This window comes from Pezoporus wallicus, unplaced genomic scaffold (assembly GCF_028554395.1).
Source record: "Pezoporus wallicus isolate ANWC-B61680 ecotype Strahan unplaced genomic scaffold, APGP_CSIRO_Pwel_v1 contig_8542, whole genome shotgun sequence".
In the NCBI taxonomy this organism is placed as follows: Eukaryota; Metazoa; Chordata; class Aves; order Psittaciformes; family Psittacidae; genus Pezoporus; species Pezoporus wallicus.
Window position 1 is genome coordinate 3,745,672 of NW_026640148.1, and position 16,625 is coordinate 3,762,296.

The 16,625-nt window shown below is 38.1% G+C and overlaps 1 protein-coding gene across 6 annotated transcripts in view; it reads left to right on the forward strand.

Annotated features, from left to right (window-relative positions):
* ARHGEF3 (Rho guanine nucleotide exchange factor 3) overlaps positions 1-16,625 on the forward strand; it is a 120,888-nt gene that overhangs the window by 89,847 nt on the left and 14,416 nt on the right. For 5 of the 6 annotated variants that reach the window (XM_057417656.1, XM_057417657.1, XM_057417658.1 and 2 more), the window contains one exon: positions 10,975-11,082. In XM_057417656.1, the coding sequence (XP_057273639.1) occupies positions 10,975-11,082 (108 nt within the window). Of the gene's footprint in view, positions 1-9,725; positions 10,099-10,974; positions 11,083-16,625 lie in introns of those variants that run through there. The other variant, XM_057417662.1, reaches the window with a different exon arrangement.

A 16,625-nucleotide genomic window follows, 5' to 3' on the forward strand; every position in this document is an offset into this window, starting at 1 on the left:
GTCCTACATCAGCAGGTTGACTCTTCTGTTTCTTAAAAAGTAGGAAGTCTTTTTTGGTGACATTAAAACTCAAATTCATTAACCCAGACTCAACATATTCACTTGCAAAAATTCTCACACATGGTGGAATGTTTCAGGAACAAACGTTTGTGAAAGACTTAAATATTCGATACTTCAGGTTAATGTTTTGTGTGCTGGTTTGGAAAGACAACAGTGACCTGAAGGATTCTGCCTGGCTGTGCTGGAGGAAGGACAGAATTTCCTTCTGGAAGTTTTTATCACTTAAATATATAGCTGCTTCATTGGTCTTGTTTGCTGAGTAACCTGAAGACAACTTACTGAATTGGGTGCAGTTAATACAACTGCATCAAAGATTAATTACTTCCAGCATCTGAAGTATAAGTAAGATGATCTAAGTGACCCTATTTAATCATGATGCTTTAGCTAAGAGCAAATAAGATGCTGCACTCTTGTTTTTCTGTTCCCCCTTACAAAAAGGGATATAATTATTGCAGTAAATGAAAGGGGAAATTTTTTCAACTGTGTATTTTTGAAAAGTAACACCCTGAGTGTGTCTGTGTATGGTTCTCTTGGGATGCTCATTTGGTAACTATGGTATTGAAGTATGGTTTTAGCCTTTACTGTATGAACGATTTTTGTGAATGAATGGAATTGTTAAATCTGAAGAGCTGGGGTGTTGCACTCTCACAGTTAGGAAGGGCAGCTTGGTTATATTCAAGTTTCAAAGAAGTCTCAGTGAAAGCTTAGAGCATGAGGAAGTATCTAATAACACATGTGATCCATCAAAATTACAATGTGCAAACAGTTGTTCTGGATTTATAATCTTCCAGTTTGTGTTTCCTGCAACTAATAAAATGCACCCTATGCATTCAGGCTGTTTTCTGCGAGTCGGAGGTACTTGCGGCATTCTGAAAAAGAAAGTTCTAAACAGTCTGTTTGCCTTAGGAGGGTATGAGAAGACCACCTGCCACTGCAAACATTTGGTTAAGAAAGCAGAAATAAAAAGTATTCTTTGGGAAAGGCGTTACAAAGATAGGTGTATGCAGCCTGTTTCTTTGTGATCTGTAGGTATGGGGTGAGAAATCCGCATTTCTTCTCAAGCTCTCATGTTAAGTTCTTCTTCCACCCTTTGGTATTTACAAAGCTAAATAAAAGCTACTGGGCGCCTTCTACCACAATTTAGTGTTACTACACCAGAAAGCCAGCTTGCTGTATAGGGGTTATGAATTTCTTGGCTTTGAAAACCTGAGTTTCATTTTAATTGTTAAAGTGGGTTGATTTATTTAATAACCTAACTTGTGCATAAATGTCTGTGTGGAATAGAACAGATTATCTGCAATATAGATGTCGTGTTTTGCTTTTAAATCAGAACTCGTGATTATAAATTCCTGTGACTATTAAACAATATTTTAGTGTTTGATTTTTAAAAATACAAAATATAGTCTGGAGATGAATAGTACTTACATGGGATGAAATTCAGCAAAAATCTTGAGCAAATACTGTACTGTTGATTTTTTCCTAAATTTTCAGCTGGAGGTCTCCGGGTAAGAAGCCAAAGCTTATTGGCAGTAGATTAATTCTTCTGTATTGGGCTTCACTTGGAGCCAGCAGAGCAGCTGCGGAAATCTAGGGATATTTTTGAGGAACAAGTTAGTGGTAGAAAAAGAGAAGAGAGCAAAGGTTTTCTATTTACAGTTCTTCGTTTAAGCCACACCAGCTTCCTTGGCGTAAACTCCATAGAAGTAGCACAGTCACAAAACAATGACAAATGAAATGTCCAAAATGTATGTGAACAGTAAAAGTCTGGATGCTGAGAAAAGGGTAGTGTACCTCCAGTCAGAGTACAGTTATCTTTCTAAATACATACCCCATATCAAATACTGTGCTGCGGTTTGGGTGCAAAAGGTACACAGGTGTTGGGCTCTTTCCAGCTTTTACATAATCCAGAAATAGAGATAGTAAAACTTGAAATTTGCTTGCTTTAAGAGATAAAAAGCCCCACATCTTTCCCAATGATAAATAGCATTTTCTTTCAGTAATGAAGGCAACTCCCTTCTCACCCCCTCTAAAGGAAACAAAGTGAAGCACAGCCAGTGGGGTGGGCAGCAGATAAGAAAGAGCATGCATAATCACAGATTGAGGTTTAAAGGTCTGAACGTGAAGTCATGGGAAGACATGAATCCCTTGGAGTAAGGACATTCCGTTCTGCTATGCAGGATCTAATACAGTTCCTAGGTTGAAGCTCTAAAGAGTACAGCAGTGGCACAGAATTCCTTTGCACCTCCGGTAGATTGTATGCCTGCTTACATCTCTTGCACTTCAGAAATCTTAGATCTAGGAATCAGAGCTGTTTGCAATCTGTCTTTTGTTGTCTCTTGATATCCTTGCCGTGTTGATGTACAGGAGGTGTAGGCTGCCTCAACTCGGGGCTGTGTTTAATTCAGCATGGGGAGTGGAAGAAGGCTAACCTGAAGGGTAAGCCGCAGATCTCTAGGCCATGGCACGTCATTAACATGAGAACCAGGCGTGGAGCCAGGGGGAGAGGGACCAGAAGATTGTGAGATAAACTGCAAGTCATGAATTTTCTGTTGATCTTCATAAATGTACGTATTTAATTCTCAATGAAATATTAGCAAATTGCAGTTTTGGTATATTTTAGGTGGGTTCATCTGCAGTGTAACTGAAGTGAGCTAAATGTGGAAACATGTCAAACACCCATATGGAATTGCTGATCTGTTCTGCTTAATGGCAGTTTGAAACAAACAGCTTGCCTTTGTTTTTCCATTCAGTAACTCACCGTATGATGTCTGCTTATTAATTGGCAGGTCAGCTTCATATGCAGTATGTTCTAGAATGGAAAAGGTCTTTCTTAGGTAGCCTGCACAAGCAGCTTCTAATGAGAGGAAATGCAGAATTTAATCAATTCTGCATTAGCTGTCTGGGTTTTTCAGAGTTTCTGTTGCTTGTGCTAATTCACCTCAGTGTGAGGTTTTTCTGTTAATTTGCCTTCATTTCCTAACTCCTGGTAGATATATTGATTTCTGGGTATTGCAGACATGAATGATCAGTCAGGATAGCCGGATGCAACTTGTTCTTATGCTGCTGACACTTTGGTGGTTCTGTCTTACATACAGCAAATGAAATCTGAGGTCTTGAGGGTGGTGACTATCGAGGGCAGCCTGTTTGTGGCAAGAAGCCAATCTCTGATGGACACACGATGCGACAGCATGTTGCAAACTTGAGCTTTTTTTTTTTTTGACTGAGAATACTTCACCACTTCTCCATATGGCTTTTCACTGTACCACAACTCTTGTTTCAGGTCATCTTTGTAACACTGTGATTAAAACAAAATGTCTCTGGATTTTGCTTTATTTGCTTGCTGGTTCTTTGGAGACTTGCAGCGGAGCAGTAACAAACCTCCTCCTGCCCCCATCAGAGAGCCCAGGTGACGGATAGAAGCTTATGGATTTAAAAGTTGTATCACTGATACACACAGTTTATTGGATGATCAAGTTGTCTTTATGCATTAATTTACTTGAATCGCGCAGTAAATTCTTCTTGTGATGCTGGCAGTTTACTGGTGGATTTGTGTGGCCAATTACATTTACCTTTGTGCAGCACTAAAATTAGAGCTGCTTTAGGGTCACCTGCTTTGTTTGTCTTGACCATCAGCCTCAGCTCTTAAAGAGTGACTGTTCTAGAATTTCCCAATCAGAATATTTCTGTGATGCTATTAAGCAAAGGCAAATTCTGTGCTGTTTCAAGTAGTCTCTGCTGGTGCCAATAGCAATTGGAAATGTTGGTCTAGTTTTAGAATTGCTTCTCTCTCAAGATGCAAAAGGCCTGAGATGCCGGGGTAATTTATTTTTAGGTTAAGTGTTTGCTGTATTAAGAGACTCTTTTGTAACATAGGTTGTTTTTCCTATATTTGACCTTTTTTGTTTGTTCTGTTGGTTTTTTTTTAATCCTGTTGAAGGTTAAATACTGATAACATCCTGTGGAACAGAGCTTGAATGTGTTTGGGTTGGTTTCTTTTTCTATTGAACTCCAAGTTTTGGGGGCATTTATTAGAACTGTTTAATCTTAGGCCAATTTAACTGGTAGCAGACTAATAAAAATAATAATATTGGGCTTCCTGCCATGACAAATGTTGACTTACCCTTATAAAGTAGACTAAAAACTAATAACCTTTAAAGTATAGGAGGATGAAAACGTAGCCAGTTACATCAAGTCTGAAACAGAGTGGTTCTGTTTCAGTTTGCTGGCACTGCTTGTGAATTAGGTTTGAAACAAAGGTTACTGTACTGCTTCAATTTATAGTGTCTTCCATTTATTACACTGTTAACTCTTTGGGGACTAATTTAAGTGGAAACATTTTACACTAATGAATGCTCCCATAGCACAGAATGAATGCTTTGGTTATCTGTTTGCTTTGGTTCACAAACAGAAAGTAGATCAAATAGGGGAAAATAATAACCAGCGTATTCTTTATAAAATGTCAAAGTTAGCTACCCCAAATCCAGAATTACTGCTGTACATAATGATCTCAGAACTTGCTGAATTCCAGCAAGGCATTGCCAATTCTGGCTGGTTTGTACATGGATTGAGAGAAAATTTGTTTGCCTTTGAAGGTAAGTGGGGTAGATTCTAATAAGCTCCTGTACCAGTTTCCACCTAGCACTTATCTTCTGGGTTGCCTTAAAAATCTCTGTAATTTCATTTTGTTGAGTTTGTTTTTAAATACAAGCAGAAAAATCAACACAATGTAGTCACAGTAGTGCTGCATGTGGGATGAAGACACAAGTGTAATGACCCCTCAGGGAAATATTTTCCCTTGTTTGTCAAATTCAGCACCAGTTTTCCGACATGGAGACTGTTGTTGAATTTGCTGATAAGAGATGGGAGACGCAGGTGGAAAAACAATCATACCAGCAGTGAACATACGTTTGCTTTTACTGTTCACTGGGAGGAAATGAGTGGCTAAGGCGGTCAGGAGCATAGAGTGAAAGAGTTTTGAAGTGAGGTACTGAAGCAAATGAAGACCTTTCATATGGTTCTTAGACTCCTATTCGGTGCTCTTCAATATGTGTTATCCAGGTCATTGGTTCTGCTGTTCTTAGGGCAATATAAAGGGAACTTGGCCTAGTTCTTTGTTTGCTTTCCTTCTGTTTGTTAGAAAATGAAACCAAATCTTTTGCTAGAGTTATTTATTCATCAAAGTGTGCTAATTAAGCGGTGGGTGGTCTTGTGGAATGACAGTGTATAGAAAACTAATCGATATGATTAAATTGATTTAACTCACTCTGACACTGCTTTGAACTTTGAAAAAAAATCTATTCTTTACATAAACTAGTAAGAGAGATGTTTTATTTTGTGGATAAAGAGCACAAGAAGTATTAGCTTCTTCCCCTAAATAGCCTACTAGAAGCTTTCATATCTGTGTAGTGTGTTATTAGATATATCCAGTTATAAGGTGCTGGCTTCACTGATGAAGAAATAAAAATAACGTTAACTTAGCTGTCAGTACATTGCAGCTAATATAAGTGCCTACTTCTTTAGAGGATCTACTATCTTCTGTGGTGGCTGAATGCTTAGCTTGCCCCAGGAGCAGGTGTAGGATGTTAAAAAAAGGCAGGCTTTTAAATGGTAATCCATGTGCATTAGAGCCAAAACTAGTGATAACAAAAGTTCTCTTTTTGGTAATATGTTGTTTTTTTGAAATTACTGTATCAGTTTTAGAAAGTGACACTTCATTCACTTACACAAGGTGAAAAGACTTACATTTTAGTGAAGAAGGAGTTGGCAGAATTTACTCAGGAGAGTATTGCTGTAGTAGCACCATAGTGAAGCCTCTTGCTGTATGCATTTCCCAGCTGACCAACAGCAGAAGGCTTTTCTTTTTTTTTTTGCTGAGTTACATTTGAAAAGCTAGAGGTTTCTGACTCAGATGTCTAAATCATTAGGTCAGAATTTAATATGTCAAAGATACTAGAAATACAACTGTACATACATATAGGATCTATAGAATAAATTGCAGTGAATAAGAGATCTAGAGCACTGTGTCCTTCATTCCAAATCAGAAGAATGGTGAGGCATGACATCTTTAAAACATCTTATCTGAATTCTCAGTCTTAACTTGGTGATAATCAGTGATCATGCCTTGTGATTACTCTGATCTTTCTTTCTATGAATTTTTAAAAATGTGTATGATAAAAATACACTCTTTCGTAAGGACACAGTAGTTGTTTGAGATGTCCACTGTGTGGTTTCCAGAACTGTCAGAGTTTAGACACAGGTTTACTGCTTTTATCAATTTGTTCACAGTTTCAAGAGTTCTTTTTGAGGCTATGTATATATACACAGTATTTCCAGCTTTGTTTTTTTTGCTCTCTGAAGTCAAACGTTACCAAAGTCATCTTGAGTTCAAATACACACCTCCCTCCAAAAGCCATCTGCTCTTTGTTCTAGCCTAGTCAGGTATTAATTTGATTTCACTTGACTGTTCAGCCTTTGAAGTTCCTGCACTCGTGTTTCCCTCAGCTTTATTTAGCCTTATATCAAATTTAAAGCCCTGTCAGATTAACATTACTTGTTCACATACACCAGCTCCACATTTTGGAAACTCTGCCAAATTGTAGTCTGGATCTTTTGTTTTCTAACTTACTTCCCATATTGTTTTGGCAAGCTTTCCTGACTCTGAAAATGCCATCTAACACTTAGTAATTCCCAAACTCTGAAATGATGCTTTAATACCAGTAATAACAACTCTGAACTGTGAGGCAAAGCATTTTAACTCCTGAATTTCTTGTGTCATAATGTGGCCCAGTTCCCAGTTTGGACAGGTGATGGTTTTTGCAAGTGGATCCAGCCATTAAATCCTATCTCTCAATCCCATCTGCTTCAAAGCTCACTGAACCAGGAGAGAAGGAGGAGTGATGACCTTGGGTAACTCTTGAGTCTTCTGGGCACACTGAGAGGTACAGACCAGAGTCTGATGTTCATTCTTCCTGAATAGTATGCCCTTACTGGAGCCTCTTCACTCTGGCCAGACACCGGAATCACAGTTCCGCAGTCCTGTGTGCTTAGATTCATACTCTGAAAGGCTTCATGACTGCGAGACCCCTGGTTAACCAGAATATCAGAAGTTTTACAGAGACAAATTAGTAAAATAATGAGCACAGGTACCAGGAATTCCTAACCACAAGTACTCTATTATTGTAAAAATAATCAGGTAAAATTGAAGAGGCTTGGGAAGCAGCATCTGAAATGCAGCTCCCTGATCTTATTGGGCTAATGTGCAAGTGCAGCTCCTGGTCAGTATCTCTGGGTAAAGCAGAATAGTTCACACACTCTCCTCTTTCCATTTGATCTCTTGGTTGTACAGAACAGAGCCCATGGTAAGACAAACAGCATCTGTTTAAAGCTTTGTTTTTTATGCACTTGACTGGAGTTTTCCCTGTCCAGATCACTGGTCTCAGTGGTCTGTTCAGCTTCTCTTTGATGCTGGTTTGGAGAGGTGACACAGCTTGAGAATAAGGGTACTAGTGAAAGGGGAGGTAGAGGCAGAGTGGATGTAGACCATGCCACAGAAACACTGTGAACGTCCAACAGTTTCAGTATTGCTATCTCACAGGTTTAGAATTGCTCAGGTAGTACAGAGTTTTCATTGCACAGTCAAAGCCTTACTTCTACAAACTTTATTATTCCACACTGGAGGCAGTGACTCAGTGCAGTTTGCTCTTGGTTTTAGACTTATCTGAGAGAGATGACACCTGGAACACTAAGGTTTGGTGAGTTTTCACTCCCAGTTAAGTATCTTAACCCTACCAGACAGCTTCTAAAGCAGGATGAAAATCAAGTTAGAAGTATACTGAAAGCTTTACCCATAATTAAAAAGTCATGATTAACAAGATTTACTTTCAGAACTCATTGGTAGGGGTGTCAAGTAACCTGAAATCATTTTATTGGAGAAAATCCTGTAATAATGCTGATCTCTCTTAATAAATTTGAATTCCTAATTTGAACTATATGTTTAGCTGTTTTGAATTCTGATCCGATTTTTTCAGTGTGAGATCAGAATACGGTGCATTCATTGCATGAGGAATTCAAAAGTGGGGTGTTGGCACAGAAGGGGCGGGACCTTGGCAGGCGTACCTCCAGAATCCATCATCTCCCTTTCCTTTCCTGCTTAGAGAAGTGCTGACCTCTGGTGGCTTGCAAGCAGAACCTCTAGAAGACCTTAATGTTTTCTGATGGTGGCTGAATCTCTATTTGGAGTTCCCTGTCCATAACAAATGTTTTTATTTTCAGTCAAGTTTTGCAGCAGGAACATGAGTAAAAATTATACTGTCTTAGCATTTTCCTCCTTGAAATGGATGGGCAAGTTTTAAAGGGCTGGTGGCAGATCTACTGTGTTCCCCCTGAACTGTAGGTATCCTGGGGTAGGAAACAGTGCAGGTTTCAAAGAGCCTTCAGGCTGTCTGGCCTGAAGAAGAGGAAACTGAGTTTCTTCATTCCACTTCTTCCCACACTCCAAGAGAAAGAAGTTTATTTCCGTTCTTTTTACCCAGGCTGATTTTTCTCCAGTGTTATGCATCAGCCTTCACAGCTGCCTGGGGTTTATGTGCCCCACACTGCAGAGCAAATTAGGTCCTGTTCTGAGTGCTTAGCCTACAGGCTTAGGCTAGTAACTAACAAACTGCACACACACAGTATTTGGATGTATGCAGACAAGGATGGACTGACTTGCTGTTACTTCCTTATTTTTAAGCACTGCTCAAAGTTTCATTCAAGTTTTTTGCAGCACATTCATGTGAAATGCTGCAGGGATGCACTGAAATATGGTTTTACTTCCTTTGTGATTTTTATTTGCTGACAGCAGACTCCTCAGAAAATTATCCAAGGCCTTCTGAACTTAGTTTTGTTATAGGTTAAGGCTGAAAGATTGCCAAATTGTGAACAGATCACAGTGTGTGTGGAAATGGTCTTGCAGACTATGGGGAATGTTTAACTTTCAGAAAGCAAGATATGGCTATGTGACACTATGATAGATAAATCTGTGCTTTTCTTGAATGAGTTTTGCCTTTCAACCAAACAGTATACACATAGTAGCAAAGTTGTAAGATAACAGGATACAACAGTAAAGGAGAAATCTTTTAATCCTCATCCCCCTCTCCCTGTTTTCTGAAAAGTCCATACAGTCTTTATTTCCAGATTTTGTTTTGGGGGTGTGATATTCATGCTTAAGTAATCTTTGCTACTAAGGTAGAGGTGTTAGCAAAAGCTGTGCTGCTGGCATATGTCAGGGACTTCATGTCCTTTCACTGCAGTGCAGCACAATTCCCAACAAGCAGACTCTGCCATGAGATATTTGTGCACCAGGACTGGCATTCTGAATAATAATAAAACAGAGCCCATGGCTGAGCCACCAGTTAGAGAAGAATTACAGTGGAATCTCAAGATTTTTCTTTTTTGGGGCGTGAGTTGAGGGGGTGGGGATGCTGATGCTGTAGATAAGTGTGCTGCTGCTGGTGCTGCAGTGACGTCAAAAAATACTCCTTCAAAAACCTGTCTCAAAGACATGGTTGCTGAAAATGAAGCAATGTGAATAGCAGTGCAACGGTGAAGATAAGGATGTAGCTTGATCTAGGCTGCTGAAATTCTTTAATGCGAGGTTTCATGTGTGATGGAATACATTATTTTTGCTAGAGGGTTAAACACTTTGTCCCTCATCTCAGCCGGCATTTATGGATTTCCAGGTCTGCCTGCTGAGAAGTAAATTAAATATGTAGCTGCTTCTCACCTTTCCTCTGTTGCTGTGCTAATGGAAGAGAATTTTTCTTGCCAGTAATACCGATGATGGTCGTTGCTGCTGAGATTTATTATTTTCTTGTATCAGGACAAATCTGAGTTATTTCCAGCAGGATTTGGATTTCTGAACAACAGGATAATAGGCATGCTTCATTTTCTTAAAGCTATGTCTATGAAATCGGAGGCATAGCAAACCTACACAAACTTCATAAGCATGGCTGAAAAAGAAAGATGATGTTGGAGGGTTTTTTTAACATCACCTGGAAGGTTTGGCTCTTTTTCTGTCAAAAATTGCCTTTTGCATGTGCTGTTCAAGATCCATTATATGTCAGATGGAGGTTAGGAAGCCAAGGGTAACTGTTCTATTTTTATGTATTTGTAATCACTTTTTTCCTTGTGTGATGATTTCTGTTAACATTTGTGTTTTTAAAATCTGCAGGACAATTGGTATATTATATTGAAGTGGTTATGTATTACTATAAGTGCTGTTAAAAGTATGTATGAAAAGAAAAACATTTAATTGAATGCATTTTGGTAGAATTTTGTTTTATTTTATGTACTTTTTAATGCAAAAATTAAATATATGTAAACATGTTATTAATGGGTTTGCCTGTATGTGTAAGTATTTCCATAGGAACATGCACTCAGAGGACAATTACAGTTAGGGATTTCTGTCAAAATTGTATTTTCTGGAATAAAATGCATTTGACAGAATAGAGTTATGTGCTGACAGTGCCAGAGGCAAAGAAATTGGTTTTATTTGAAAGTATTCCTTTCAAAGTCATATTATCATAACATACATTAGCTGCAAAGCACTGATGAGCATTTCTCTTTTGAGTTAATATAATAAAATGATTTAGTCGTTCTTTACCTTCTTCCTTTCCCCTGCTCCCAGGCATGCCAACTTCTCCATCATTATATTTTTCAGCTGTTTCCAGGATATGTATGTACCAGCCAAGAGTAATTAATTGTCAGTCTTAAAAATTGCTAGTTTATTTACTACCCTAATGCTATACCAGGTTCACACACTTGCTTTTTACAATGCTTTCTTGGGAAAAGCCAGCAAAACTGTCAGCGATTAACTGATTATGCTCACACTCCCCCCATTTTTTTTTCTTCCCTTGTTATCCTCCCCTGCTACAGGAGCCCAGTAACAAACGGGTGAAGCCACTTTCCAGAGTCACATCACTGGCGAGTCTCATTCCTCCTGTGCGAGCCACTCCGCTGAAGCGGTTCAGCCAGACACTTCAGGTAATGGCAGTAAATGCACTGCTGCATTACGCACATTGCTAAAAGGGGAATGCATACATATTCACCACTTCTGCTAGGATTAGCATGGGAATGTGGACTGCACATAGGAGCACACATACCATTGTAATGTCCCAAACAGGTTTAGGCAGCTTACGACTACGGTTACTCAACTTGAAAACTCAGAACTCCAAAATCCCACAATTTCTCTGTCCAGATAATTGATGGTTTTAATTGTCGGTAAGAAAACTATTGCACCTGTAGCATATCAGAGTTGCTATACTAAAGGATTACGATTGCTTTTTAAATTTAAGAAACAGAAATTCCCGCTACACTTTCATTTTGGTTGATTTCTTTGAAAATGTTATTTTTGGTACAGTGGGTCATGTAGGATTGCTAAATTCCCTTCTGTGCAATGAACTTTGACCTTGCCTAAACAAAAGAGTTAGTGAACAATTGGAAAAAAGTCATTTTCCAAAGCTGATGATGAAAATTAATAAAGGGCAAGCAAATGCCATTTAGAAATTAAATTTAATGCCATTTAGAAATTAAATAATGTTGTACTTGCAATTTCTAGGTTATAGATAGGTCTGTAACACTTAACATACTTAGAGACTAACAGAACTTTATAAACTATTTGTGCTTTCAGACCTAGAGGCTGCAAAACGTTTGGGTGCTCAGCTCCTGATGGTTATGATGAGTGGCATATAGTTGGAAGCTTCAGTACTTCTGTGGGTCTGGCCTAGAAGGACAGACTGTTTCCTCCTTAAAACAATTTATGTAAGAAGGCATGTGTAAGATCTAAAAATTATTTAACAAGCTTAACTTCTTTGATGAGAGGAAATACAAAAATACCCTGAATGAATTAAAAATGTTACTTAATCAAAATTAGCTTAATTAGGGCATCACTGAAGACCTCTTATTCTCGAGGGGTAAAGAAATAAAACTTTGGAGCTAGGAGTCTTATGAGAAATAAATAAAAAGTCACGGGAAAGTACCATTTTTTTTTTTCTGTCGTGGCAGTGTAGAAAACAGGTATCACAGGGTTTCTTTAATATTGGTTTTCCTGTGCTCTGTTCCTGTGATTTTGGACGTGCAGACATCTGCAGAGAAAAGCTGCATGTGTGGGGTTAGAGGAAAGGCAAAATGTCTGAACTCCCCTCAGCCTGGGTTTGATCCAGAAGGTGTATTATAGCGTGACTAGAGCAGACATGCCTGTATTCCCTGGGGTGTATAAATCTCCTCCGTAGTCTGCTTCCAGGAAAAAATTGGCCCGGCTTTGGATGGATTCCATTAGTTCCAGTTGTTGAGGAGTGTGGAAAGTGAATTAATTTTTGGCTAAACTGCTTCTGTGTTTTCCTATTCACAGCCTTAGACAGCTGTTGTCCTCATTTAAGTACCTACGCTATTGTCCTATAGCGAATGCCTTTGAAACTGGTCTGTCCAGGTCAATATTTAATAAAAGCTTGATTTGGGCTATCCAAAACAAACTATTATTTCACACATGGGGTAGCAGCTTTCTGAGATGAAGGGTACATAAATGTGTTTGAGGAAGGATTTTGACAAGAACAGAAGAGAAAACAGTGACTTTGTTGCAAGTCCTACTGTTGGCAGATTTCTCCTTTGATCTATTCATATGGATTATAAGAATATATTTTAATTAACTGCTTCTAAGCAGATTAAGCAGTGATGTTAGTCATAGTTAGATAGTCTTCTAAGTAACTATGAACTCTGAGAAATCAGCGTGAATGTCCTTCAAATCCTAGGTCAGAATCCATTCCCAGGTGATGAATGCTGGTGATGTCTCTCAAAACTGCCTTCATAGCTGGCTGTAAACTGACTCCTTATCTGCTTTTGTCAGCAGCAACAGAACGGGGGAAAAAAAAGACTGACCTTGTGCTTGTGTGCCCCATTTGGAATTATTTAGAAACATTGAGAAGCATGTATAGTTTTTTACTTTATTATGTATTGACGTAGCTTTTGTTGTGCCTTGTGGAACACTGTAGAGCAGGATTTTTTTTCATCGTGTAATACTTGTAAAAAGCAAAAAGTGCTCATTTTTCTTACTGGATGAACTTTTATATATCTTCATGGTTAAGATATTTCAGCCAAAATCTTTCTTCTTGCATTGCTGCTAGATGTTCTGTATCAGTAAAATGAAGAAAGATACTATCAACAGTGCAACATCCAAAACAAATTCTTCCCCTGGAAGAAAACAAAACAAAGCCAACAGAGCATCCATCCAAAGTGACCTCTCCAACAGCATCAATAAAAAGAATTAGAAAATTCTGAGTTTCCTTTATGGCATTTCAGTCAAACCTTCTTATATTCTTTCTGAATGGAAGATACATGTAAGATGGAAAAACTAAATTTATTGTGCATAATTTTCCTTGCCTCTGTACATCTACGTTCCACTTGATATTAACAGACCTGCATGCAGGCTGAAGAGAAACATCTCTGACTGAGATATTTTAAGATATGTTTTTAGTGATTTTTTTCTGTTTTGCATATTTCATTGATTATAGAGGTATTTGATTTTTGGTGTTTGAGTCTTACTTTTATAACAGTTTTCCACATTATTGGCAATACTTTTCCACAAGGATTCTAAAACAAACCCACAAAGTCTTTTTATTTTTTTGACTATTTATAGTCTGTTTCTGTCACACAGAGCACTGTAGACTAACTAATATCATGCTCTTAGCTTGATCTCTGACAGAGTCTGTGTATCTGCAGGATGCCAGATGCTAAGCAGGTATTCTTATTTGTTCATCCACCTGGAAAGCCACTATATTTCATTGCTGTATGTTCAGTCTGCATCAAGCTAGGCTAATGATTATGATGATCTGCTTGTTTCTGCTTGGTCTTATTCACAGCTGTGCTGTTTGGCTTAAAAGCTGAAAATAGGATCAGAAAAAGAACTCCAGCTGATGATGAAGAGACAAATTAAAGTCTGGCTGGCTTCCTCTGCAGCTTCAGTTTTCATCAGCCTGTCTTGTAGGGAGTCCAAATTATTTTTATCTGTCTTAGAACACTGGAAATTTCTAAAAATCCTTAAGAAGAAAACTCTTCTTATTATCACTTCTGAATGCTAGGACTTTACTCTGTAGTGCCCATTTCCCAGTACATGAAGCTGTTTGCTTTACTGCAGCTGAAATGAAGGTTTGTTAATTGCATGAATTAACATCAGTAACACACAGCCCCTTCATAGTAACAGTCTTGTAACAGCCAGTTAAAGCTACTGCAGTCAGATAAATACAGTAAATAAAATCAGAGGTTGTGGCTGGGTTAATTCCCCAGGTCCTTTAGGTTTTTTGCATTATCTGAAAATGTTAAGAGTCCCATATAGGCAGAATTGTTCACTAGTATGCTGGGTATATTTTTGAAGAAAGCCAGAACCTAGGGAAATATTTTTAGAAGACTGGAGATGCAGAAATGCTCTTTTGACATTCCTACAATTCCTCCATGGGATTCTGTCACATGACTGATTTTCCCTCCCCCTTCATGGCAAGTACCAGCCAACCATCAGAGTACCTTTAAGCTTGTTTTTAAAACTTGCTGGTATAACTTCAGTTTAGGGCTGTGTTCCACTAAACTGAAATGGGCCTCTTTATTTGCAAAAGAAAGTGTAAAGTAGTGGAACTGAAATGGTTAAACTGATGTGCTACACTAATCTTACACTATCAGAGTTTTATTAAAATAATTTATTGATTATGTAGGGATTTCTTTAGTTATCAGGTTTATGTGTCATTTCTGTTCTTGTCTGTTACAGCCCTGATGATTCAGGTGTGCTCAACTCTGAAGGGATAAAGTATTAATTTTAGCATTAAATAGTATTTCCCTGAAGATGCAACAGTTTGTCTCTTCATAGCTTTACAAGCCAATGTCTGCAATGTGTATGCAAAGGAATACGTGAACATTAGCTTGGATTCAACACTGAAGTGTGTGATTCCTGGCCTGACTAGATTTCAGCATCCTAGGATACGACAGTCAGGGGTTCTGCCTTTGCTGTGTTAGTGTATGAAAGAAGGAAACATGCCAGGCAAAGAAACCACTTGGTCTTGAAGTGGAATTTGTCCTCATTGTTAGATAACGCCTCAGAACTTTTCTGTTCCTTTCCACTAATAAATACCCACAGTCCGATGTTCCTTATTTAATATTAAGCAAGGTGTATTTTGTATGATTAATTAAAAGGGTAATGTATGAAAGAACTAAATATATACTTACTGTGTCCAGGCAGCAAAGATGCTGAGCAAGCAAGCAGGATTTTGGGCAGTTTGTTTTCTTTTTGAGTTTCTCAGCCTTTTTGTGACACTTCTGCCCAACTGAGGACAGTGTAGGGCTGTAGAGAATATCATCAAGCTTTCTCATGCAGCATAAAGAAGCATATTACTATCAGTGGATGTGAAAGCTTACTTTTCTTATAGTACTGTATGGAATTTCAGTTTGCTGTTACAGGTGCATACCATTTTATAATGTGGTATATGACCTTTTGTTAAAAGGTTTCAAGATCATGGCATTTACTTTTAAGATCTGGTGCTTTTCATTATATGTACTTTATTCATCATAAAACATTTCCTTTAAGAAAACACCAATGCAAACAGAGGAGCTATATACTGGAGGATGCATATGGGAATGCATGGAAAGGAACATTCCATCTTGGGTCATGGAATGACAAACGTTCTGCTTGGCTGCATTCTGATGGTTGGTGATTTGTGGATGCAACACACCTGCCTTTTTCCCCCTAATCTTTCTTTCCATTTGCATGTGAAAGTAGCTGGTTCCATGATTTATCAGGTGTAAACACGTGTGTTCTTTATCTTCTTAAATTTTGAAGAAAGACTAGCACTTGACTTGCAAAGGTTTGGAAGGCTGGTATATATATATGTGTGTGTTTATTTTTAGGGGGTTTGTCGATTCCAAGGAGGGGCTCAAAATCGCTTATGTTAAAAGGCACAGTATTTATATAGTATGTCTTCTGATATTTAAAAAACCTTGTCTTTATAGGTATTTTTGCATTTCATGGGCTCTTATTTTCAAAGGAGAATTTCAGATATTGTACTTTGTATATGCTGCTTTCAACATGGAAATGAAGAGAATTTGTTTTAAATATTCTTGCCTAAGGCAACTTGAAAGACTGTTGTTATGTAAGGCAGATTTAAATAACAATAAAAATGTAGAGTATTTCAACAATGTGAAATACTTGAGGCATCAGAGGCAGGACCTCAGAATAAGCCTCTAATTATAATGAAACAAGAAAAGAATCTTTTTTTCAGAATAGCAAAGCGAGAGCATAAAGTATTCATCCTTAGCCTTAAGTCTTTGAAAGAGTATACAGTCAAAGAGAATGCTCAAGTCTCAAAACTCAAGACTTGCTTTTAGAGAAGTTTAAGACCAGACCACATAATAGATACAGTGATGCATCTGTCATACAACCCCTGTGATACATCATCAGGGTTTAGAGGCTCCAGAAAGATTTTGCAGTAGTAGAACACAATTCTGGTATTTCACAATTTGCTATCTGCTAGCATTGATTGTTTGAATCAGTT